At 40.9% G+C, this 27,038-nt stretch overlaps 1 protein-coding gene across 2 annotated transcripts; it reads right to left on the bottom strand.

Moving 5' to 3' along the window:
* Positions 1–230: 230 nt before the first annotated feature.
* LOC127043171 (uncharacterized) lies at positions 231–25,045 on the bottom strand. Of its 2 annotated transcripts, none has more exons than XM_050937000.1 (2): positions 24,130–25,045; positions 231–288 (listed from the first exon to the last, which is right to left on the bottom strand). In XM_050937000.1, the coding sequence occupies exons 1-2, from the start codon at positions 24,999–25,001 to the stop codon at positions 258–260; spliced, it is 903 nt and encodes a 300-aa protein (XP_050792957.1). In that variant the 5' UTR covers positions 25,002–25,045; the 3' UTR covers positions 231–257. The 2 variants fall into 2 exon arrangements, with proteins under 2 accessions (XP_050792957.1, XP_050792958.1); XM_050937001.1 differs by lacking the exon at positions 231–288 and adding an exon at positions 339–476 and having other exon boundaries at positions 24,326–25,045.
* Between the last annotated feature and the right edge of the window lie 1,993 nt (positions 25,046–27,038).

The raw sequence follows: 27,038 nt of genomic DNA, 5'->3' as shown, positions 1-27,038 counted from the left end.
CTCCCCCGGCTGACCTCACCGAGGCCAGCCAGGAGCATTCACAGGCTGATGACGACGATGGCTACCAGTCATTTTGCACCATCTGCCACCGGGAAGGGGATGCTGGTGTTCAGCGCTGCAGCACCCCGTCTACCAGCAGCATGCAGTAGACATAGGGTGACATTGAAAAAAGGTAACTCATAGACTCTAGGACTGGAAGGGACCGCGAGAGGTCATCGAGTCCAGTCCCCTGCCCTCATGGCAGGACCAAATACTGTCTAGACCATCCCTAATAGACATTTATCTAACCTAGTCTTAAATATCTCCAGAGATGGAGATTCCACAACTTCCTTAGGCAATCTATTCCAGTGTTTAACTACCCTGACAGTTAGGAATTTTTTCCTAATGTCCAACCTAAATCTCCCTTGCTGCAGTTTAAGCCCACTGCTTCTTGTTCTATCATTGGAGGCTAAGGTGAACAAGTTTTCTCCCTCCTCCTGATGACAACCTTTTAGATACCTGAAAACTGCTATCATGTCCCCTCTCAGTCTTCTCTTTTCCAAACTAAACAAACCCAATTCCTTCAGCCTTCTTTCATAGGTCATGTTCTCAAGACCTTTAATCATTCTCGTTGCTCTTCTCTGGACCCTCTCCAGTTTCTCCACATCTCATTCTCATCCTGTGAGAAACTACTTTTTTCCCTTTTCTTTCGGGGGGGGGGGGGGAGAAGGGTATAAATTGATGACATACACCCTGAAACACCCAGGAAAATGTTTTTGACCCTTCAGGCATTGGGAGCTCAGCCAAGAATGCAAATGCTTTTCGGAAACTGTGGGGACTGTGGGATAGCTGGAGTTGTCAGTACCCTCTCCCTCCCTCCATGAGTGTCCATTTGATTCTTTGGCTTTCATAGACTCATAGACTCATAGACTCATAGGTCAGAAGGGACCAATCTGATCATCTAGTCTGACCTCCTGCACAAGGCAGGCCACAGAACCCCACCCATCCAATTTTATAACAATTTTATCTCACTATAATCTCAGTGTTTCTTTCCGTTATGCTTGTCACGCAGCACTGTGCTGAGTCCCTGCTGTGGCCTCTGTCTATCATAGCCTGGAGATTTTTTCAAATGCTTTGGCATTTCGTCTTCTTAACAGAGCTCTGATAGAACAGATTTGTCTCCCCATACAGCGATCAGATCCAGTATCTCCCGTACGGTCCATGCTGGAGCTCTTTTTGGATTTGGGACTGCATCGCCACCTGTGCTGATCAGAGCTTCATGCTGGGCAAACAGGAAATGAAATTCAAAAGTTCGCAGGGCTTTTCCTGTCTACCTGGCCAGAGCATCCGAGTTCAGATTGCTTTCCAGAGCGGTCACAATGGTGCACTGTGGGATACCACCCGGAGGCCAATACCGTCGAATTGCGGCCACAGTAACTCTAATCCGACATGGCAATACCGATTTCAGCGCTACTCCCCTTGTCGGGGAGGAGTACAGAAATCGGTTTAAAGAGCCCTTTATATCGATATAAAGGGCTTTGTTGTGTGGACGGGTTCAGGGTTAATTCGGTTTAATGCTGCTAAATTCGGTTTAAACGCATAGTGTAGACCAGGCCTGAGTGATACGGCTGAGAAGGCAGGAGAGTGAAAAGTGCAGGTAAGTTTTCTTAATTTGTTTTTAAAATCAAACTTCAGGTGTTCCTCTTTCACTCTTTTAACCTATATTCATAAGGATACTGCCAGGTTGAGAGAGCAGCTTTAATTGCAAATATTAAGTCTGATCCAATGAGCAGCAGAACACCTGCAACTCCTGTTAAAGTCAATGATCTCAGCATCCTTCAGATGAGCTTTAGTGACTGTAATCTATAAGAGAGACTACTCAGGTATGTGTCCACACCTGTGTCCTTACTCAAAGTTTTCATTAACTGCAATGGATATTTTGTCTAAGTAAACAGACTGGGCTCTGTATCTGTAATCATTGATACCTTTTTCTGAAAGATAAAAGAAAACCCGTTATAAGAAGCTTTACTAATGACACACAAATGCAGGAGAGTTTCCAGAGGTCAGGTTTTATTACAAACTCAAAACTCAGCTCAACTCACGGTCAATGAAAGGGTCACCAGCACTTCAAGCAAATTTGGTGTGAGTTTCCAGTGAAGCCCCTAACCTCACCACAGGTTCCAGGGTGGAATTTATGAATGTTTCTAACCCAAAACCAGTAGTTGCAGCTAGGTGTTTTTGCTCTGGAGCTTTCAGATTTAGTCAAACCTGAAACTCATTGAGAGTTCGGGTGTTCAAATTCACACAAACTGAAACCAAAAAAAAATAAAATTAGATGAGGCCAAAGCTACAAAATTGGCCAGCTTTAACTACAAAAATTAACAACAGTCATAGAGTAGCCCTCATTCAGCTAGAGAATGAATGAATACACACACATTTGTGTGTCATATACATGGTTTCATGTTCATCTGCTGGACTGCCAGCCACATGCTAGGCAAAATTCACTATCCCCCTGCAGCCATTTTGAAAGGCAAGTTTTACAGACAGTCACATGAGAAAGCTGAGCTTCTGAAGCATTCAATTCCTTATACCTCTTCTTCCCTCTCCACCACCCCTCTGTCTCCTCAAATATTTTTTGTGATAGATATTCAAATCCTTGTTCCACATGCAGATAGTCCACTGGAAACAGTAACAGTTTTCTTTGTACAAAAATAGCAAAATTTTCACCTCATTTTCCCATCTCATCCTTATCTTTTTTAATCACTATTATCCTGGCCACATTCTTAATCATCATAAACCTGTTTAGCTTTTCTGCCCTTAGCTACTGAAAAAAATTTTTGATGGATTGTTTTGCTAAAGGAAATATCGTTTAATGGTTAAAGTTCAAGACCAGGAAACCAGGAAACCATGTCTCTATTCTTGGCTCTGCTACAGACTTGGTGCATGATCTTACAGTTAAGTCACTTGGCAAATGATTTTCAGAAGAGCTCAGGGCCAGATCTGACAGTTTGACACCCACAACTGGGACCAGATTTTGAGAAGAGTTCCCTTCCTGTTTAGGCACCTAAATTATGGCCAGAATTAGAAATGAACTATGTATTAGATATGCTAATATGTGCTGAGCACTTATGAAAATATCTCCACTTATTTTGGCATGTAAATAGGAGCTCAGGATTTTTGAAAGTCTGGCCTTATTCTGTCTCATTCCCCATCTGTTAAATGAGGATAAAAATCCTTCCCTATCTCCAAAGGAGTTCTGTGGATAAAGTCATTCGTGTATGTGAAATGCTTTCAAATCCTTGGATAGAAGGCATTATTGAATGGCTAGGTATTATTAGAAAAAAAATCACACATTTCTCCTAAGAAAGTTATTTTATGCATAGTGCAGTCAACTATCTTGGTAGCTAGCTGTTGGCCAACTGCAGTAACATACGAAACTTAAGCATCATCATACAAAGATGGGCCATCATTCGATCAGACACCCTCAACACAAGATGACAACACCTACTAAATATAAGCTTGTGGGGACAGATAATGCATGTAGCATGTTGTAGTGCCCTGGCCTGCTGCTCCCCAAAACATGGCTGTGTCACATGGATGTGGGATAGAGAAGGGGATGATGTCTGGGAGACAGCTCATCCTCCTTTGACATGGGCATAAGGAGAGCCATGTGAGGAAGGTCTCTTGCATGCATAGCCTCAGTGGGCACAATACAGGCCACCAGCTATACTGATCTGCTGGTTTCTGAGGTGGATTTGCTCATTATAGTATATGTGTGATGCTATTCATTCAGCTTAATTTCATCATTCTTAGGACTCAATCTTGCACTGGTCATAAACCGAGGAAGATAAACCACACTGCTCCCCACCCTGCTCACAATCAACTGCCTGTACTTCAAAGCTACAGTTCCTCCTAAGCAAACTCATCTAGTGCAGGTTGAACTAACAGCAGTGCCTACAGTTAAGGCTGTATACACAGCTACTGATCAAAATGCTACATCAGTTGCAGCTCCAGAATTGGGAGTAAGGTGATCCAACTCCAGTCAGACCCTCTCTCCTGACCACACCCCATTTTTCCTGTTTTATGTATTAATCTGGGGTATTTAAGGGGCAAGAAATGCTCCTCATGCAGGCAGGAGAGTACCTGGGCCACCAGGCACCTCAGGAGAGGTGACATTCATCCTGTCCTGAAAACACCTCTGTAAACAGTTTAGTTCCTTGACACAGTCAGGGCTAACGGGATAAAAGTGGCCACCTCAAAACACAAAGTTGTGGAGCTATAGCTCAGATCCTCCACAGCAGCTACTCCAGCCCAGTCTGTAGGCCAAAATAGCGGCCACTACTTATGAATATACCACTCACAGCAGGGGTTCCAGAGCAATGGAACTGTGTTTGTAGCGAGCCAGTGATCCTACACTCAAACTAGTGCTAAGAATCCCCTCTTTTCAGGCCTATTCAGACTCCTTTGTGCATGGCCTCTACTCTTCAGCTGTTTATCCCACACCTCAGCCTGTATGGGGTTTAAGTGGCACAGAGGGTGACACTCACACACTGTGTGGTGCTCACCCTGCAGTACCTGGGCTGACAAAGCAGGAATGGCCTCCAGACTTCAGCCTGTTAGTGATATCCCCATGAGATTCAGGATGTTTGTAAAGATGCTCTTGGTGATTTTCACCCTTTTTTGTTCACACTTATTTTAAACTTCATTAAAGAAAATCCAGAAAGAAGCATCTTATAATTATGAAGGGAGACTCTATTCATTATGCTGCCTTCTGTTCAATAAGGCCAAAATTTTAATGCTCTATTTCTCAAGTGTCTTCTAATTATGCTCTCTACAAACAGGGTAAGGTGTTTATAGTGTCTTTCAAAGCTTGTGCACTTAATGTTTTAAAGGTACTTTCCTCATGGCACCCTAATGAAGGACTGCATATTCCAGCATAGCTAAAATAGATGCTGTTCTATGGATTAGGCTCTAAGGGTAACATTTTCAAGAGCACCTAAAGTGACCTAATAGCCTGAGTAACAAATTAAGCATGGTCAAAAGTCACTTGCTAAAACTGATCAATTCTCATAAGCGATCACAGATATGGGGAGCAAAGCAGAGCAGGCATCATCCCTACCATCCTCCTTCCTTTAACTATGTTCAAGCTCACAAATGTCCCTCCATGCAGACACCATGTCATTTTAGGCAAGAGAAATGGGCAGCTAAATAAGGGACGGAGCCAGGTCCAGACACTTTAGGTGGCAGCAACCACTCAAATTTCCATAGAAAATTCCAATAGCATTAACTCCTGCTGAGTGCATCAGGAAGGCAGGGAGGGAAAGCAGGTGGTCAGCTAATGGCATCAAAGTTCTCCAGTGCGCCATGATACCATCCAGAGAGGGCAGGGCTGCTAGGGTGTAGTATGATCAATGGTGCATCCCACAGACAAAGATCTCTTAGCAGATCTTGGGGCATGACACTAACTATCTCTCCAGGCCTACAAACCCTTCCCTCAATATTGATTTTTTTCTGAGCTTTCTAACAGAAAAGGGGAGGAGAGATATAGCTCAGTGGTTTGAGCATTGGCCTGCTAAACCCAGGGTTGTGAGTTCAATCCTTGAGGGGACCACTTCGGGATCTGGGGCAAAAATTAGTCCTGCTAGTGAAGGCAGGGGGCTGGACTCAATGACCTTTCAAGGTCCCTTCCAGTTCTAGGAGATTGGTATATCTCCAATTATCTTCTTCTTCTTATTTATATCCCAACAATTTCAGTGTATTCAACTAGGCATTAAACTATCAATACGCACATATATTGCATTTAGAACTGGGGCTAAAGAACAAAGAAAACATATATATATACAATTAGGCCAAGACTTACTGATGCAAATAACCCTGGCTACAGAATTGCCAACCTCAGGATATACACATCCTGTTGTATAAAAGGATATGGATCGGTTCCTTAAGATAGGGTCTGGCCTCTTCTGTAGGTTAGTGGGATCAGATGTTAATTTCTACGAAGAAGAAAGGCTTTTCCATTTCAGCAAAAGAATAACTATTGGGGTCTTTAGCCTCTGAGGTCCACTAGGAGAACTGAATGGAAAAAGTTACACTAAGCAGTTCTTCCAATGAGATGAGAATAATTCTGTCTCTATGTCATTCCTTCTTTGGTAGGTACAAGATGACTTTGTGAGAAAATATTATCTTGCATATGCCCTACTGAAAAATTAATTTGTTCAACACCTGATGATTCACTCACCACATGCTACTGTCCACATAAGTGACTCACTCAGCCTGGCAGCATGGTCTCCTGGGATATGAGAGAGTGCTCATCTTTTCCAAAGCTGATGAACCGCTTTTTTACCAAGATATGCCATCAACTGGTTCCATTACTTTGCATATCTCTGACATACTATATGATCTTGCCTACTCCCGGAGCAGTAGAAAACGACTGAAATCCAAGAACTGATACTGAAGCCAGTGTTCAACAATTAAACACAAGATTTTTGCTGTTATGTTGCAGATATTTCTTGATTCATATCTTTAAAGATTTACTACTTTTTCATTTAGAAGAACCACCTTAAAAATGTATTTCTCCCTCCAAAAGTGTTCAGCGTTTTTTTATTTTTCTTAAAAATACACATTGAAAATACAAGGTCCCCCAACTTCTCTCTTTTTCATGTAGAACTTGGCAAATTTTTGGAGGAACAGAATGGTGACTTTAGAACATAAGGCTGAAGCCCAGGCTACAATATTCCCCCAGTTAAGAGAGGAAAAGCACTGAATCTCCTGTCCAAATTTAGAAGTAAAGTAAATGGGCATATTCACACACATTATTAAACTGTCATTGTAACTTACATATAGAGGGGGTAAAAAGTTTTAAACCAACTAACAGAAGGATGTAAAAATATGTAAAGAGTGGCATGCTGGTGGATCACTAGTGGTTGTTTTCCTGCTACAAGCCCATCTTTTGAGCCCCTTTGCTATGCAAATAGTACTCACTATTGTCATCATTTCTATCATCCTTGAATTTGACCCTCAGACCAAGGCTCAGATATCATTACTAGCAATAAAAGTGGGTACCATATCCAGCACAACAAAATAATTAAGTCTATCTATTATAAGACACAAAAAATATCCACAGATTTTTTACTTTCAGACATACCTATACGGTTGGCTTCATCAGACTGCACAGAACCCATCTACAGCACTTGACAGAGAAAGTAAGTGGGAGAAAAGAGAATACACAACAAGAATAGATGAATGTTTCAAATGATCCAGTGTTCTAGAAGGAGTCCCAAAAAGTAAATAACAGTGGAAGAAACCAGACATAGAAGTAACAATTTGTCTACAAAACAGAGGATGTTTGTCATAAACAGACAGTTAAGGGTTAATAGAACAGGAGTACTTCATGCATGTCTCTTTTGCCTGTAAAGGGTTAACAAGTTCAGTGAGCCTGGCTGTCACCTGACCAGAGGACCAATCAGGGGACAGGATACTTTCAAATCTTGAGGGAGGGAAGTTTTTGTGTGTGCTGTTAGTGTTTGGTTGTTGTTCACTCTGGGAGCTCAGAGGGACCAGATGTACAACCAGGTTTCTCTCCAATCTCTTTGATACAGTCTCTTATATGTCCAGAATAATGAGTACTAGGTAGATAAGGCGAGTTAGGCTTATGTTTGTTTTCTTTATTTGCAAATATGTATTTGGCTGGAAGGAGTTCAAATGTGTATTTGGCTGGAAGGAGTTCAAATTTGTATTTTGCTGAAAGGATTTTAATTTGTACTTGTATACTTAGGCTGGGAGGGTATTCCCAGTGTCTGTAGCTGAAAGACCCTGTAACATATTCCATCTTAAATTTACAAAGATAATTTTTACTGTTTTTTCTTTCTTTAATTAAAAGCTTTTCTTGTTTAAGAACCTGATTGTTTTTTTATTCTGGTGAGACCCCAGGGGACTGGGTCTGGATTCACCAGGGAATTGGTGGGGAAAAAGGAGGGAAGGGGGAAAGAAAGGTTAATTTTCTCTCTGTGTTAGGATTACTTTCTCTCTCAGGGAGAGTCTAGGAGGGGGAGAGAGAAGGAGAGGGGAACGTTGGTTTTCCTCTCTGTTTTAAGATTCAAGGAGCTTAAATCACAGTGATCTTCCAGGGTAACCCAGGGAGGGGAAGCCTGGGAGAGGCAACGGTGAGGGAAAGGGTTTACTTTCCTTGTGTTAAGATCCAGAGGGTCTGGGTCTTGGGGGTCCCTGGGCAAGGTTTTGGGGGGACCAGAGTGTACCAGGCACTGGAATTCCTGGTTGGTGGCAGCGCTACAAGTACTAAGCTGGTAATTGAGCTTAGAGGAATTCATGCTGGTACCCCATCTTTTGGACGCTAAGGTTCAGAGTGGGGAATTATACCATGACAATGTTATTCAAAGATACTCTGAGGATAAGCATCAACAGTTCCTAAGGAAAAGCAAGTATTCATCTATTTTCAACCCTTGGTCTAGATAAAAAGGTACAAAATACATTATTCCACCTGCAACACATTTCTGTTTTAAAAGCCCCTGATAAAATTCCTTTGATACACCCAAGTCAATCTAAAGGAACTCTATAGAAATTGGTGTCATGCCAGCATACAAGTCTCACATTTTCCTTTCTATTATATCTTTATTCTAGGCCTTAAACTTCCTAATTTGATTCCACAATGTGGGCCAGATTGTATTCTGCCATCTGCAACATTAAACTAAGGCTCCAGGGAGCTCTCCCTTATAAAAAGATGTGGTTTGTTGTTGTTGTTGTTGTTGTTATGGTTGTTTAAATACCACTATTCAGACTTTGCTCCTATTAGAAGGAACTCACTCTCATATCTTTGAAATGGCAACCTCTTCCACAATGCCCACAAGAGAATTTATTATAATCATGGGACAATATCAACATTCCTAGTTCACCCCACCTCCGGATTTCCCAGTGCATCCCATTTCTAATTAAAGATTTTAATTTCTACAGGGCAGAAGCTTTTGCTATTTGTGTGATCTGTACAGCACTGAATATGCAGTCAGTACTAACCAAATAAATTAATACCACCACTGCTCATTTGTCACTGATGCTGACCTCCTATTTCGTTTGAGAACTACATTACTAGTCAAGATACTCCAAGGTGCCAACTTAATTTGGTGCTGGTCCTATTTTAAAAGAACTGTTTGTTTGTTTGTTTGTTTAATGTTTGACTGATTCTTCAAGCTCCTACAGTACCTTGAACACAGCAATTCCTATGGAAGATTTAAATTTAGCATGAAGAATGTATCAGAATATGACTTAATTCCTAGCTATCTTAAGACACTCACTCTTAACGTTTTCACTTAAAAACATAATCACATATACATGTAGACCGTGACTAGAGAGTCTGTTTCATATTTTAAGCAAATTAAAAAAAAAAAAGAAACTGCACCGTCTACTGAATTCCAATGGGGCTGTTGGTTGGTTATTGTGGATCAGATTGGTCACATGTAGGTCAGGTAAGAGTACAAAGAGCCTCTCTTTCCTTGCACAGCCTGTTACAACTGCAGTCCCTGAATCTGGGGCTGGCAGGGACTCTCTTGGTGGCAGTAAAGGGGCAGGACAAGCCCCTCCACACGGAACTGCAGAGTGGGCTGGTTACACGCAAAGAGCAGGCTGTACCATTCTAAAGATGGTATACTACAGAGTATGTCTACTTTTTCAAAGCTAGCTATTCTTACCCTGAGTGCTGCTAGGAGGTTCTCTCACTCCTCTCCATTTTTACATCCTTTCTTTACAAACAAACAGTCATAGCACAAGGACAGACACCTTGTCATTTGCTTAGGTCAGGTGCTTAACTCCACTTTAGTATTCCATGCTCCTAAAAGACTCCCCTTTTTATAGTGTTGTAAAGAGATACCCCATTTACTCAGTAATATTGGGATTTAACCTCTTGAGAGTACAATCCTGCTCCCCTCCAAAGTCAATGAGAGGTCACTGACTTCGCAGGGGGCAGATTAAATATTTATAGTGAACTCATCACAGATGTACTATGTCACTGTTGCCAATCCCTGTAATTTTATCACGAGTCTCACAGTATTTGGTGTTTTTCTTGAAGTCCCAGCTCCAGGAGCCATCAGATTACAGGAGAATTGCATCGTTCATGTTTAGAAAATTTTCTAATCCTCATGGTTGAAGAGAAAAACATGAATCCCATAGGCTCAAAAAACAGAAGGCATATAAAAAGAACCCCAAATTTATTCTTTTTTAAATCTCATTATTTTCAATCAAATTTCATTAATTTGGAGGTGGTGAGTCTGACTAATGACTTTTGAATGATTCAGTTTGGCAAAAGTGCTGATAGCTTCACCACATTCCTCTAATATCTTATTTATCTAGCATAACTTAATAACTTTTTTTAAAATCACTGTTTTCCCCACTAATTCTTTATAAATTTTACTACAAGTATTTAATGTTACCATTCTAAAACAAATGCCTGATAACTTACAGTAAAATGCATGAATTAAACACACAAACATGTAAACGTTTTCATATCTAGCCAGCGCATCAGTTAATGGGAGATCTGTATCCAGAACAAAGTCAGCAGGAATTGCACATAGGAACGATGGCAGCAGATGGCTCTCTTTATCTATCTCACTGCTTCAGGTTCTTTAAGATTCCAGCCAGAAACATTACCATCAATTATTTAAAAAAAGGTAACATCTAAGTTAAAAACCCCCACAGACACTGGAATAGAAAAAACAAAATGTATTTTTGAACTGTCTGGCAGATTAAAATGTGTTTAAATTCAAATTGGCCCTAACTGGTTAAAAGTATACTTTAAAAATGCTAAACAAAATTCTACACAACAGAGAAATATTTATATCCTGACCAATATTACTAGGGCTCGGAAAACATACGAGTTTGAGCCCATGGCTGAGATTCTGAAAGCTGCCTCAGGATTCTGGGTGCCCAGTTTCCAATTAAGCATTTAAATTCTTTAGGCAGATTTCAAAAGCTCAGCCCACGACTCTTCTAGCTACAGATATATAACTGTACAGCAACCTCTCTACATTTCCATATACACCAATCAATCACAGAGACTGGGCCAGAGTAAATCCATCAAGAGCTATCATTCAGGGGGGATGGGAGCAATACACACTGCCCTTTATACCCTCAGAGAGAGGGTCCTTAAGAGTGGCCTCTCAACCAACCTGCCCACAAAGCCCTCTCTGCAAGACACTTAAAACCAGTTGCTCTCCTTTCCTTTCAACTTGCCCCTCACTGCCTATTTTAGTCCCTGTGCTTCCAGAAATTATTTGTACAGGTATGAGAGTCTGCCCATCGCAGAACTACTGACCTCAATGAGATTCTTGCATTGTGTGTAACTCCTCACTTAACTTCCTAGTTATGTTCTTGAAAAATGCAAGTTTAAGCAAAACCACGTTAAGCGAATCTAATTTCCCCATAAGAATGAATGTAAACGGGGGTGAGAGGAGTTAAGTTCCAAGGAAATTTTTTTTTGCCAGACAAAAGACATTATATACATATGCAGTATAAGTTTCAAATAATTTTAAACAAACAATTTAACACTGTACTCACCAATGATGATTGTGAAGCTTGGTTGAGGCAGGAGCATAGCAGGGTCTGGATGCGGGGGCTTGCCCCGTTCCACCCACTTGGGGCTCCTGCCAGGCAGTGGGGTTGGGCCGTGGGGGCTTGCCAGCTCCCCGGCTGGAATGCCAGGTGGCCGGAGCAGGGCAAGCCCCCATGCCCTGACCCGGTCCCTGGCAGGAGCGCAGAGGAGGAGCCAAAGAACATTATAAGGGAACACTGCAGGACTTTAAAGGAGTATGTTCTCTAATACGTCTGCAACCTAATAGCGAAACAAAGTTAACCAGGAGGACGTTAAGTGAGGAGTTACTGTACTTCTTCAGAATCAGGCCTTAAATTGCAGCTGTATTACTTAATTCTGTGAAGTGTTTTGTGATATGATTTGTGGATGATACAGTACAGTGCTATTTAGTCTAGTAAGACTGATTTGTAAGGCTGGGAGGGCCACAAAAGACATGAAAAAAGATTTTTCTAGAAACCTGCTCAAACATAAAGGGAAATTTTCCCAATTAGAATTGTTTTGTTCTATTTCTGAACATGTGGGACTTTAGGGTTTTAATCCTCTTCTGTCAGACAAGACACCATCCTAGATTAAGCCGTGCATTTTTTGAAGTAATTATCTTCAGCCTGCTTTTCCATGGCAGAACACTAAAGGATAAAGACTATAGAGGAAGACAAAGTACTCCTCTTAAAAAAAAGCATCCTGCAAAGGGGAGAAAGCCCTGCAACCATAAAGCCTTGGTAAAATTCTAGGGCCTGCTGAAGAGGATAAAATAAGCACATAAGGACAGCCATACTTGGACAGACCAAGGGTCCATCTAGTCCACTATCCTGTCATCTGACAGTGGCCAGTGCCAGAAGCTTTAGAGGGAATGAACCGAACAGGGCAATTATCAAGTGATCCAAATGGAGAAGCTGATATTAGAAACACAGACCTAGAGACTTTTTATTAGCCATGCTATACAGAAGGTGCAGTCAGATAGCGGGAATCACAAGGTAATAGGGAACGTTCTGAACAAGCAGAAACATGAGAATTCACTGACCAACTCTGGACTAAATGGTAATTCATATTTAGGTACGTTGAGGATGATATCTCCATTACATATGACACACCCAATTTTGCAGTTCTTACTCAAGAAAAAACTACCAGTGACTTGAGTGAGAACTTTGCCAGAGCAATGACTGAAAAACCCAATCAGTTACTCAGGAGCTGTACTAAAGAAGTTAATATATGCCATAAATTCAAAACACACTTATCCCTCAAACTGTATTTGCACGTTTGTCAAAACAGTCAATCATACCCAATGGTTCTGCACAGCCATCATCTATGGAATAGATGACTCTCCCTGTGACTTCATAGAGACCACAGAAATCGTACATTCATTTTTATTAGTTTTTAGCAGGCATTAACCAAAAATCACATCCCTTCTCATTTCCAGCGAGCAGCTTCCAAGTCCCTTGCTGTCACAAAGATCCTTCTTTTGACCATATGTATTCTAACTATGCTTATTTGAGGGATGTAAGTTAGTGGTGTGATATCAGCATTACCCCAGTTCTCACAAATGTTGTTATCTTTCACCATTTAAATTTAATCAGTGCTGTTCTGCGAATCTTTAAGTCAGCACCTGTTTCCAAATCTAGTTTTGGCATGTGAGGAGGAACATTTTATGGCTGCTAGAAACTCAGATCAATTATCACTCAGAGTGAGTAAAACATTGTAACACTTTACAAAAATCTACATTTTTACAAGCCATCTGCATTCTTATGGGGACAAAGTGGTAGAAGCTGCACATTGCGCAGAACAAAAAAAGGATCAGAGAAAGTTCATTAATCTTGCTCCACGGACTACCTCCAAGACTATATTTATACACTACTCAGTATCCACACTGGCCTACACAAACATGAGCTTCACCAAGCACTCTCATAACATTTGATGTAAAGCACCACAGAATTTCCAGTCAAATCAGTCAATTGCTTAAGCAGTCTGACAATCATTACTGTCTAACATCCCAAGAGACAAATGAAAAACATATTTTTCAGGTTAAAAATATATTTCAGAAGTACTTTATGGTTACATCCTTGGTCAAGTAACAGAAGCACAAAGTCCCCGGAGCAGCTGAAATGCCCTACTTACTGGTAACCTACCCAGACAGTGGCAGAGAAACCAGATAAGAGGACTCTGCCCTGTAGATGCATAGAATCATAAAAAGAACAGAAGTACTTTTGGCACCTTAGAGACTAACAAATTTATTTGAGCATAAGCTCTCATGGGCTACAGCCCACTTCATCGGATGCATGCAGTGGAAAATACAGTAGGAAGATATATATATATACACACACAAAGAACATGAAACAATGGGTGTTACCATACGCACTCTAATGAGAGTGATCAGTTAAGGTGAGCTATTACCAGCAGGAGAGAAAAAAAACTTTTTGTAGTGGTAATCAAAATGGTCCACTTGCAGCAGTTGACAAGAAGGTGTGAGGAACAGTAGGGTGGGAAATAAACATGGGGAAATAGTTTTAGAATCCTAGAATATTAGGGTTGGAAGAGACCTCAGCAGGTCATCTAATCCAACCCCCTGCTCAAAGCAGGACCAACACCAGCTAAATCAGCTTTGGCTTGGATTTGTCAAGCCGGGCCTTAAAAACCCTTAAGAATGGAGATTCCACCAGTTCCCTAGGTAACCCATTCCAGTGCTTTACTACCCTTCTAGTGAAACAGTGTTTCCTAATATCCAACCTAAACCTTCCCCCACTGCAACTTGAGACCATTGCTTCTTGTCCTGTCATCTGCCACCACTGAGAACAGCCGAGCTCCATCCTCTTTGGAACCCCCCTTCAGCTAGTTGAAGGCTGCTATCAAATCCCTCCTCATTCTTCTCTTCTGCAGACTAAACAATCCCAGTTCCCTCAGCCTCTCCTCGTAAGTCATGTGCTCCAGCCCCTAATCATTTTTGTTGCCCTCAGCTGGACTGTCTCCAATTTGTCCACATCCCTTCTGTAGTGGGGGGTCCAAAACTGGACCCACTCCAGATGTGGCCTCACCAGTGCAGAATAGAGGGGAATAATCACTTCCCTCGATCTGCTGGCAATGCTCCTACAAATACAGCCCAATATGCCATTGGCCTTCTTGGCAACAAGGGCACACTGCTGCCTCATATCCAGCTTCTTGTCCATTGTATCCCCAGGTCCTTTTCTGCAGAACTGCTGCCTATAGCGGTGCATGGGAGTCTTCCTCCCTAAGTGCAGGACTCTGTACTTGTCCTTGTTGAACCTCATCAGAATTCTTTTGGCCCAATCCTCCAATTTGTCTAGGTCACTCTGAACCCTGTCCCTACCCTCCGGCGTATCTACCTCTCCCACCAGTTTAGTGTCATCTGCGAACTTGCTGAAGGTGACAAAGAGTCCTGTGGCACCTTATAGACTAACAGATGTATTGGAGCATAAGATTTCGTGGATGAATACCCACTTTGTCAGATGCACGTAATGGTAATTTCCAGAGGCAGGTATAAATATGCAGGCAAGAATTGGCCTAGAGATAACGAGGTTAGTTCAATCAGGGAGGACGAGGCCTTCTTCTAGCAGTTGAGGTGTGAACACCAAAGGAGGAGAAACTGCTTTTGTAGTTGGCAAGCTATTCACTGTCTTTATTTAATTCTGAGCTGATGGTATCAAATTTGCAAATGAACTGAAGTTCAGCAGTTTCTTTGAAGTCTGGTCCTGAAGTTTTTTTGCTGCAGGCTGGCTACCTTTAAATCTGCTAGTGTGTGTCCAGGGAGGTTGAAGTGTTCTCCTACAGGTTTTTGTATATTGCCATTCCTAATATCTGACTTGCGTCCAACAATTCATCCCATCATCCAGATTATTAATAAAGATGTTAAACAAAACCAGTCCCAGGACCAACCCCTGGGGCACTCTACTTGATATCGGCTGCCAAAATGGATTCCTTGAGGACCTGCTCCATGATTTTGTCGGGGACTGAAGTGAGGCTTGTGACAGGTGTCAACAAGGAACAATGGCTGGACAAAAAGTGTGCGTGTCAACTAGGAATAGTGAGATGGGGAAAAGGATGCTGCACGCAACAGACATCTGCATGAGACAAATTCAGCAGCGTAATTACTGTCACCCATCTTCCCCATTCCCAGCGGTGTGGACACTCTGGATTGAGCACATGTTCGCATATAGGAGTCTGTCCCCAACCAGCTCAACTACATTCAATAACACTTTCAGGCTACCAGAACCTTTTTTATTAAAAAAACAACAAACAACAAACAACAACAACAACGGACCCATTATGTAACCCTATACAACAGACTGGAATTACTGCAGCCAGTACTCAGCAGGTGAGAGTCAATCATACCTTTCAATTCAAATTAATCTCCACTTCCACCCCATGCCTCAGTCCTTTGCAGACTAATCCAAAGTTTACTGAAGGCAATGAGAGTCGTTCCATTGTCTTGAAAGGGCTCCGAGTCTGGAACAATTCCAAACATGCAACATGGTCCTTTCTGCTTTGGTTTGCTCTAACTTTGCAAGGCACCATGATGTTTAAGGATGGCAATATATAACTTGAGTCAGGGTGGCTCACACTTCAAAGAAGGAGAACCATAGTTTCTCCAAATTTTCCTATATGGATCCACATATTTTCATAAGACGACCAATTCACTGAATAAAGAGGAAATTGTGCCAACTATCATCAGCAAAAGACTGAATCACAGTTTGTCACCTGATGTACCCTATTCTAAGTCATCAACTTGCATAATTGCTTTTACTTACTGAAATAGTTGATTTCCCATCACCAGTTTGGACATGAGCCATTGTTTCACCACGACAGAATGTTGACAATATTTTAAAACACTATACTCAAAGAAACGTGCTGTAATCACAGAACAGAACAAACTGCTTTTCAGTTTAAGGAAGAGAGCACAAACTGTTTTCTCTGCAAAACAACAAAGAATCTGAATTTTGAAGGGTTCTTCTAGGTGGTGAGTAAAGCGGTTCTGATATTCAATCAATCACCAATTAAAGGAAAACCTGTACAGCAAAATGTCTGTTTCCAACAGACTTGGTTTTAAGTACAGTTAGCTGATAAGAATGAGGATAACACCAACAACCCAAATTACATGATTACCAGTGCAGTGCTTAGATACTATTAAAACCATCACTACAAAACACTCTTTGATAAGTTTACAGAGGTAAGTACACACATGCATCACAATGGAAACATTATGAACTAGATTGAGACTGGTGACACTTCACATGGGGAACGAGGTGGAGTTTCCTTACACTTTCTCCCTCAGCTTTGCACAAGGCTAGACACAATCTCATTATATACTCTTATAGCATTGCAAGAAAATGGAATTCTAATGCTAAGAAGCTCTACAAACTCTCAGAGGTGGAAGGGCAACCATGGGGGTCCAAGTCCACTATGCACCTTATAAAACAATGTATCTGCGCTCCCAAAGTTATTGTACTTGCCACAAGTATAATGCTTCCAAGTGTTGCACAGCACCTCCTGACGCACCATATCTGTGCACACACAATGGGGGTTGCAACAGAAAGCCACAATCTACACTAGACAGAATATAGACATATGCTTGTAAAGGTAAAGCCTTCACTTAGCATTTGTTGGGGGTTGATACAGGATTCAGTGAGTGGAAACCAAATCAACAGGGGAGGGGGCTGGGAATATATAAGAAAATTAACTCTTGTCTCAAACATTCTTTTGTTACAACCCATAGATATGACAGACACTGAACAATGGTAGACCTTTCTGGAGAAAAGGTCAGAATAGGGAGGGTACTTACCTTGTGCAGTAACTGCCATTCATTGGGATATTTGTCCCTATAGAGTGCTTCACTCCAGGGGCACACATGCTCCATGAGCCTTTTGGTAGTAGTGCCCATTCAGCCCACACGTGTGTCTGGACCTCCTCATGCCATACAGAGGATATACAGAGCTGCATAGACAATCCAGCCTCAGTTCCTTCTTCACTGTGAAGCCCCATGAGAGGAGACTCTAAAGCAGAGGGAAAAGAGGGTGGGTACCAAAGCACCCATAGGATCAAACATTTTGAAAAACTCCAGTTACCTTGTCCAGTAAGTGACCTCTCCATCTTTGAGTAATGTCCCTATGGGTGCTCCACTTCAGGTGACTATGAACCAGCATTCCCTGAAGCATGTGGGAGCTTTGAAGCCAGATTTAAGATCAATGACAGAACTGCTAAGAACAGCATCTGCCCTAGACAGGTGCACTAGAGTACAGTGTTTTGGAAAAGTAAGTATAGTACAGAGGTCCAAGTGGCAGCTTTACAAATTTCTGCCACTGGTAAATTTTACAGAGTCACAGAAACAGACTGAGATCTTATAGAATGGGCAGTTATTTTAAGAGGGGATTCAAAGTTAGCCTCATAACAAGAAGAGATACTTTCAAAGTGTGTTTCTGGGTGTCTTTGGGTAGAAATTGTGGATCCTGTGGACTCATCTGCCAAAAAAAAAAAAAAAAAAAAAAAAAAAAAAGACAACACACATCGTTCTGGGAGACTTTCTACATGTTTTGGTTCTGTCCAGATAGAAAGTTAATGCCCTTCTAACATCTAAGACAGGGGTAGGCAAGCTATGGCATGCATGCCGAAGGAGGCACTCGAGCTGATTTTCAGTGGCACTCACACTGCCTGGGTCCTGGCCACCGGTCCAGGGAGCTCTGCATTTTAATTTAATTTTAAATTAAGCTTCTTAAACATTTTAAAAACCTTATTTACTTTACGTACAACAATAGTTTAGTTATATATTACAGACTTATAGAAAGAGACCTTCTAAAAACGTTAATACGTATCACCGGCACTAAAACCTTAAATCAGAGTGAATAAATGAAGACTTGGCACACTACTTCTGAAAGGTTGCCGACCCCTGCTCTAAGATATAGAGGGTAGTTTTCTCCCCGGTGTGAGACGGTTTTGGGGAAAAAGCCTAGAAGATGAATGACCTGACTGATGTGGAAATCAGAGCATAAATCAAATAGAAACTTAGAATGTGGTCATAAAAACACTTTTTTCTTGGGGGAGGGGGGAACTGTGAAGCGGGATCTGCCATTAACTCCCCTAGTTCTCCAAATCACCAGTCTGAAGTAACTGCCACTAAAAAAGCTGTCTTCATAGACATGTATAGGAAAGAGCACTTATTTAATGGCTCCAGTGGAGGTTTCATCAAACAATTGAGGGTCGAGTTCAAATCCCATACACCACTGGGCTCTCTAATCTATGGAAAAAAGTTGATCAACCCTCTGATGAATCTGTAAGTGGTCAGATGGAAAAATACTGAAAATCCTCCAAGGAGTAGAAGGCTGTAGTAACTGCCAAATGAACTCTGATGGAGTTCAGGGAGTCCTGACTTTTTCAGGAACCAAGCTCTGAGCCACAGGATGCTCAGGCTGCAGAACAGAAACCAAATGCGAGTCCTGAGATAGCAGGTGGGGAATGGTCAAAGTTGTAATCCCAGGCAGAAAGTGAAGTGAATCAGTTAAGGAAACCAAACTTGTCTTGGCCAAGATGGTGTGATTAGAATAATTCTGGCTCTGTCTTGCTTGATCTTGTTTAGCACTTTTAGAATCAACAGCATTGGAATGGGTAAAGGCGGCCCTTCACCCAAAGGACAAGGAAGGAATCTCCTAAGGATAGATGGTCCAGACAACCTCTGAAGCAGAACTTTTTGTACTCTGTTAGTGGTGGTGGCAAAAAGGTCCATCTCTGGGTACAGGAATTAATGTCACTATATTCACACACACCCACTTGAGAAGAGACCATTCTTGCGATTTGTGAAGATGACAAGCATTTCAGTGACAAATGCATGCTGTGCTATGCATGTGCCCCACATGACTTGTTGATGAACATAAGAACTTAAGAACAGCCATACTGGGTCAGACCAGAGGTTCATCTAGTTCAGTACGCTGTCTTCTGACAGTGGCCAATTCCAGGTGTTTCAGAAGGAAATAGGAACAGGTAACCATCAAGTGATCCATCCCGTCGCCCATTCCCAGCTTCTGGCAAACAAAATCAGAACCTCCCTGAAGAGCTGAAGACTAGCTTATCAAGGGAGATCCTAGAAGTTTGTGGTCAGCTAATCTCAGATTAGAGCTTCTTCTTCCAAAAACTGGAAGAGGACTTACTGTTTAAGGTTTTCCATCTAAGACCTCTGCACCCAGAGGAAAGGTTCCTTTTGGAAGATCCCAGGTTTAAAAAATGACCTGGATTTCCAAGATACAAGAGGAAGCCAACAGCTAATTTGTGGGACACAATGAAGGTCCTATCTACATTACAAAATAAATCCATCCTTTAAGTATGTCAATGGACAACCATATTGTAATTGGCTCCCCTGATGTAGTAGTACTTGCAGTATACAAATGAGAAACGCAAAATCACTGTATCAAAATGAACTTTGAGTATTACTATGTAAGATCATTCCTTTTCTTCTTTAAAAGAACCATTATGCAAGAGTTTAGATATGCGCAGAGTAAAAACAGAAGACAGAAAAACAACTCAAGCAACTATAATATACTGTCTATAGCATAAAGAAAAATTTGTTTCTGTTAGTGTAGAAAGTGAAAGTGCAGAAAACTGTATATAAAATTCACCAACATATTTTATGGGAACACATGACATTCATTTCTAATAACGCAAGGCAGATTTAAAGTTTTCAGTAAGTTGCCACATACTGAATCACTAAAAAGTCCAAGTGATTTAATAAATCCCTTCTCTTAAACACATATTTTCCCCACCCACTCAGTGCTGCAAATTGCCTTAGGGCATAGGGTACAATGAAGCATAAACTACATACACAACATACAGTAAACTAAGTATTGTCACTGAATTTGTTTTACACAGTCCAGCTGCAAACTTTGCAAAAAATGTTTTTATTTTACTGGAAACCACATTCACAAGCCCCATGCAGATCTCAGATATCCTCAGTGCTGAACCACAAACTACAGTACTGAGCGCTGGAAATTTAGTGTGTCTTTGCTGGGTTGAGAGGAGGTATGTGAATGAGGGTCAGACCCTTGAGTCAAGCTGAGCTCCAACTATCACCAAGACTGAGAGAAGAGGAGTGAGATAGAGAATAAGAGATCATTGTATGCCACCTTCACACACACACACAGCCCCACACACACACACACACACACACACACACACAGCACCTCCCACTGGATGTTCAGTGCATCTGAAAAGTCAGGCCAGAAGTGTCTTGAATTGTGAACCCAAAAAATCACTGGCTGCTTTTGAACATTTTGACCTGAGTTATCTAGGATCAAATTCTGCTTTCATGTAAACTGTTGTGAATCCTGAAGGACTCCAGTGGAGTCAATGTACACAAGACCAGTATCACTCCTTTATTATGTTAATTTTATACACAAACACACACTTTTTAGAAACATTATTTAAACTCAGGCCACGTCCATATTACAAAATTATGTTGACCTAATTTACGCTGGCATACAGCCACTGCAGTTATTAAATCACTTGTGTGTGTGCACACTTGGCTCCTTGTGTCAACAGTGCACGACCTCACTTGCATCAATTGTATTGTCAGTGTGAAGGATTGTGGGATGGCTCCTGAAAGCCAGTAACAGTCCATATAAGCACCGTGGTGTCTATGCTGATACTGCGTCAACTTAATTACATCGACCATGGCTCTATGTCGCTTGAGGAGGTTGTGTTACTAAATGAGCATAGAGAGACACTTACTTAAGTGAAGACGCTTCCACAGCTAGGTCGACACAAGGCAGCTTACATCGACCTAACCCTGTAGTGTAGACCAGACCTCAGTGCCTTACAGACGTTTCTTGCATACTTAAACTATTTTGTGCTTCCCCACTTCCCGCTGTTACTCTGTCCCTTCCTTCAGCTTGAAGGCTTGTCTCTTTCAGGAACAGAAATTGATCCAATAAAAGACATCAAGGTTCCTTTCAGCGCACGAAAACACCACTTTTCGCAAAAATCTTCATCTTAGACTCTATGTCGATAGGAGCTAAACAGCTTGGGAACTCATTTCTTCCTATAAAAGGACAGCTAATTTGGCAAGTAAGCCACTGGCTTTGGAATGTCTAAATTTGGAAACCTAATTCTATAGGTGCTGGTGGACACTCCAGATCTACTCAGTGCTGCTAACAAACTACTAGTGTCTCAGATTCTGTAAACTCTAAATAGGAAAAAATGATTATTTTTTAAAGGCAAATAGTGGCTGGGTAAGATAATCTTTGTATTTGTACTCCCCCACATTGCCATCAAGGAGTATGTACTTTTTGGACTCATTAGATCTATACATAATTATGGTCTCTCTGAAGCTGCCAATGGGATGGAATGTGAAATCCCATATACAACCCAACAGGATCCCACAAACATTTTGGTAGAAAAATGTATTATGTAAAGCCCAAATGGCATGTCAAATATTTCTAATTTAATCACTGCCTTAAATAAACTAGCATACAAGCATTAGCTAGGTAGCCAAACTTTAACATACAATTATTCAGACTATGAGAAGACTGTCAGTGTGGCTTTCTGTATTTAACCAGAGTTAAAGTTTTTTTTCTTCAAATATGTTTTCACAAGTGGAGGAAAAAGGAAGAGATAATTAGCAGATACATCTAGTAACATATTACACTTTTAGGAAGAACATGTGTGTCTTTTCCAAGCATTTAGATCAGGAATACTTTCCACAACTTTTCATGGTCATTTGTTTTCAAGTATTGGAATTAAGTTTTCCTCCCTCTCTCTTTCTCTCTCTCTATCCTCCCCCTCCAAACTGCATCATTCCAACTATCTCTGATCCCGATCCTAGCCAATATACAACTCAGGCTGAGTTTGGAGCTACAGAACTAAAAGCAATTTCAGCAACTAAAGCCTTTTAAATCCAGACCTGAAAACTAATCTGAGTCAAATATCAATTTAACTACATGATTCTGGCTGGATTAACTCTTCAGCCACATTAAAAAAAAACAACAAACCACCAGGATTCCTGTCTGGGCAGTGAAACTGATGTGGGTCTGCTTCTATGCTCCTTGAGCTCCCAAAACTCCAACTGACTGGAGTCCAAGTGTACAAGGGAGGCAAGACTTGGCTCATTTTCTCATGTATTTTCCCGTTTAGTCGTCACTAATTTCAAAATCATTTGTGGGGAAAGACTGAAACGTGCAAAACAGTTCATGCAAATATTTTACTTGTGTGACTTATCACTTACCTACATGATTTTTCCACCATCTTTCTCCTAGATTTTCTATTTTAAATATTCCACCCCCATACTTTGTACATGTAAAGAATTGAAAAATGTAAAAATATTGATTTTAATAGAATGTATTTAAAGGGTTCTTTTTGTCACAGGGGAAAAAATACAAAAATAGGCACTTTACATCTCATACATAGGAGTAAGGCTCAGTTCAGCAAAGGATTTAAGCACAGGCTTAAGCTTAAATCTCAGCCTTACAGCACAAAGCCAATGAAAAATTCATGTTGGCTTCATTAAGTGTAGGATCAGGCCCTAAACCAAAAAGCAAGTTTCAACTCTAGTGCTGAAGAGAAAATGAATTCAACAATCACAAAGATATATCTTCTGTTAAAAGCAAAATGATACCCTCTATAGTCACCAATTAAGATTAATGCAATAGTTAATATCTGGTTGCATGCGTCTAATGAAGTGGGTATTCATCCACGAAAGCTTATGCTCCAATATATCTTTCAGTCTTTACGGTGCCACAGGACTCTGTTACTTTTTACAGATCCAGACTAACAGGCTACCCCTCTGATACTTAATATCAGGTTTGTTACTCTTACTCATTTCTTTTTAAAAAAAACAGGAGTACTTGTGGTACCTTAGAGACCAATACATTTATTTGAGCATAAGCTTTCGTGGGCTACAACCCACTTCATCGGATGCATGTAGTGGAACATACAGTAGGAAAATATATATATACACAGAGAACATGAAACAATGAGTGTTACCATACACACTATAAGGAGAGTGATCAGTTAAGGTGAGCTATTATCAGCAGGAGAGAAAAAGAAGTGTTTGTAGTGGTAATGAAAATGCTTCTATTTTCCCCATATATATATCTTCCTACTATATTTCCACTACATGCATCCGATGAAGTAGGCTGTAGCCCACGAAAGCTTATGCTCAAAGAAATTTGTTAGCCTCTAACGTGACACAAGTACTCCTGTTCTTTTTGCGGATACAGACTAACACGACTGCTACTCTGAAACCTGTCATTTCTTTTAGTATCTCCAAAGCAATAAAATCAATAGTCTTTAAACTCTTAAGTTTGCTGGCACATGCGTAGTTCAATCCTCAAGATGGACATGACACGTTCTCTTCAGGCAAAAGTCCCTGAGGTGTGACACACCAGCCCGTCATCCCTCTCACTATTCAACATGTAGTTGACTACAAAACTGCCACGTAACTCTTGATTTCCATGCATAGATTCATAGACGCTAGGACTGGAAGGGACCTTGAAAGGTCATCGAGTCCAGTTCCCTGCCCTCATGGCAGGACCAAATACTGTCTAGACCATTCCTGATGACACTTATCTAACCTACTCTTAAATATCTCCAGAGATGGAGATTCCACAACCTCCCTAGGCAATTTATTCCAGTATTTAAGTACCCTGACAGTTAGGAACTTTTTCCTAATGTCCAACCTAAATCTCCCTTGCTGCAGTTTAAGCCCATTGCTTCTTGTTCTATCATTAGAGGCTACGGTGAACAAGTTTTCTTCCTCCTCCTGATGACACCCTTTTAGATACCTGAAAACTGCTATCATGTCCTCTCTCAGTCTTCTCTTTTCCAAACTAAACAAACCTAATTCTTTCAGCCTTCCTTCGTAGGTCATGTTCTCAAGACCTTTGATCATTTTTGTTGCTCTTCTCTGGACCCTCTCCAATTTCTTCACATTTTTCTTGAAATGCAGTGCCCAGAACTGGACATAATACTCCAGTTGAGGCCTAACCAGCGCAGAGTAGAGCGGAAGAATGACTTCTCGTGTCTTGCTCACAACACACCTGTTAATGCATCCCAGAATCATGTTTGCTTTTTTTGCAACAGCATCACACTGTTGACTCATATTTAGCTTGTGGTCCACTATGACCCCTAGATCCCTTTCTGCCATACTCCTTCCTAGACAGTCTCTTCCCATTCTGTATGTGTGAAACTGATTGTTCCTTCCTAAGTGGAGCACTTTGCATTTGTCTTTGCTAAACTTCACCCTGTTTACCTCAGACCATTTCTCCAATTTGTCCAGATCATTTTGAATTTTGACCCTGTCCTCCAAAGCAGTTGCAATCCCTCCCAATTTGGTTAAATATGATTTAACCAGTTTGGCAGTTTCGTAGTCACCTACATGTTGAATAGTGAGAGAGATGACAGGCTGGTGTGTCACACCTCGAGGACTTTTGCCCGAAGAGAACATGTCATGTTCATCTTGAGAACTGAACTACGCATGTGCCAGCATGATACTCCTCTTTCCCCACTGTGAGCAGATAACAAGCCTCCATAGCCTGCACATATTTAATCAGCATTGGCTGTAACAAGAGGACAACAAAATGATACTGGAAGCTGAAAAGGACACACAATTTACATACGGTAACTAAATATAATACTGTATCTAAAAGATCAAATACAATGAAAGCCAGGGGATGGCGGAAAGAGCGGGATAGGCAACTGGCTTAAGTGGTACACTGGCCAGGTTCAGGCTCCCTATACAGAAGTGAATTTCACTCTTCAGGATTAAAGGCCTGATCTTAAGAGGGCTTGAAAGAGTTGAGCCCTTTTCATGGAGAGACAATGTGAGTCTGTTTTCGGCTTTGGCATGGATTTGCCGTGTGAGATTTGGCAAACCACTTTGCCTCTCTGTGCCTTGGTTTCTCCAACAATAAAATGGAGATAACACAGAACTACTAAATAAAGGCCTAGGGAAGGTTATTCGTGTTTGTAAAGTACTTTGAAAACACACACCACTATATGCACTAAGTGCTAAACAATATTTTTGATCACAAATAGCAAAACTATTTCATGCTTGATTCAGATTCCAAAAAAAGGGGGAAATTCTCCTTTTAATACAAAGTGATTGAGAGCCTAATACCACAGCTCATTGAAGAACAAGGCATGAAGATGGCTTCTAAGATCCCAAGTTGGATGACCCTTTGAAATAGTATTGCGTTTCCTTCTCTCCCTTGGCCTGAGACATCTTGTTAGTTGAAAAAGGAATGATCATTTGGGGTTTGTTTTTTTTAAACTGTTAAATTTCTTAATCATATTTTCCATCACTGATCAGAGTTTGAAACTTCAATCTTTCCAAAACCTTTCTAATGTTCATTTTATAGGTTTTAAGTGATTTGAGGAGGTAAGAAAAATAATTGTTACTGCAACCACAACCCATAAAAATTGTCACTCCCACACCAAGGGAACTGTTCATGTGATTAAGACCTGTAGGATTTAGCCTAACAGCAGAATTCCTATTTTACAACCTAACTGGGGATTGAGGAATTCATGAAATTGAACATCTCAAAATTACAGCTGGTATGCTGCATAAACTGTTGTGGTGCACTCCGTCACATTCTTTTCATCCGTCCAACCACTGCAACGCAATGATTTCAAATGCACTGAAGGCACTGGAATGTGAAGAGATGTCATCTAACATCACTTTCATCACGTGATTTTTTTCCTTTCCTGTCTGGAAAAGTGGTTCATATGACCAGTCATTCGCAAAACTGCTGTTCATAAGACGGAGGTTCTATTGTAGAGCACAATTTAATGGGTTATAAATAAGCCTTATAAAACGATAAATGTCGGTGTGCTAATTACAGTGAAGGCTGTCTCCACAGTAGTGGAAGTGGGAGCAAACAAAGATGCCAAACTCTCACAGTTTTATTGCCAGTCTTGTGATTTGGGGAGTTTCTTCAAGTCCTAGCTCCTGGAAGCAGTGGATTATGTGAAAATGCAAGCAGTTTTCATTGAAGAATTTAAACAAGTAAGTTTCTAGCCTTTATACCTGTGGAGACACGTTTGAAAGAACGAAACCAAAAGGCTCAAGTACCAGAAAAAACCCTAAATTATTCTAAAAACCTCATTATTTTAAATAGGCATGGCAGAATCTGATTTTTTATAATTTGAACAGATACACTGAAGTTTATTTTTATGCATTTTTTAGATCATTGATTTAAATTTTCAGAGTTGCAGGGAAAATATTGCAAGAGGGGTCAAGCTATTTAATGACAGTAGATGTTGAGATTCACACAGTGAAAGTTTTATCACCATTAAAAATACAACTTGTCAACAAGACGTCAAAACATACATAGTAAATATCCTTAAGTCAAACTCAAATAAGTTCTCAAGCAGCATTTTTCTTACTTTCCCTATCTGTAAATTTCTATCATCATCATCATCATCAATGGAAATATTTTTTCCAACAGTTTGTGCGTGTGGTGAAATCAACATTTACCAATAA

The sequence above is a fragment of the Gopherus flavomarginatus genome, chromosome 1, assembly GCF_025201925.1.
Source record: "Gopherus flavomarginatus isolate rGopFla2 chromosome 1, rGopFla2.mat.asm, whole genome shotgun sequence".
Lineage (NCBI taxonomy): Eukaryota > Metazoa > Chordata > Testudines > Testudinidae > Gopherus > Gopherus flavomarginatus.
The sequence above is the reverse complement of the archived record's forward strand: the minus strand, read 5'-3'. Positions and strand labels throughout refer to the sequence as shown.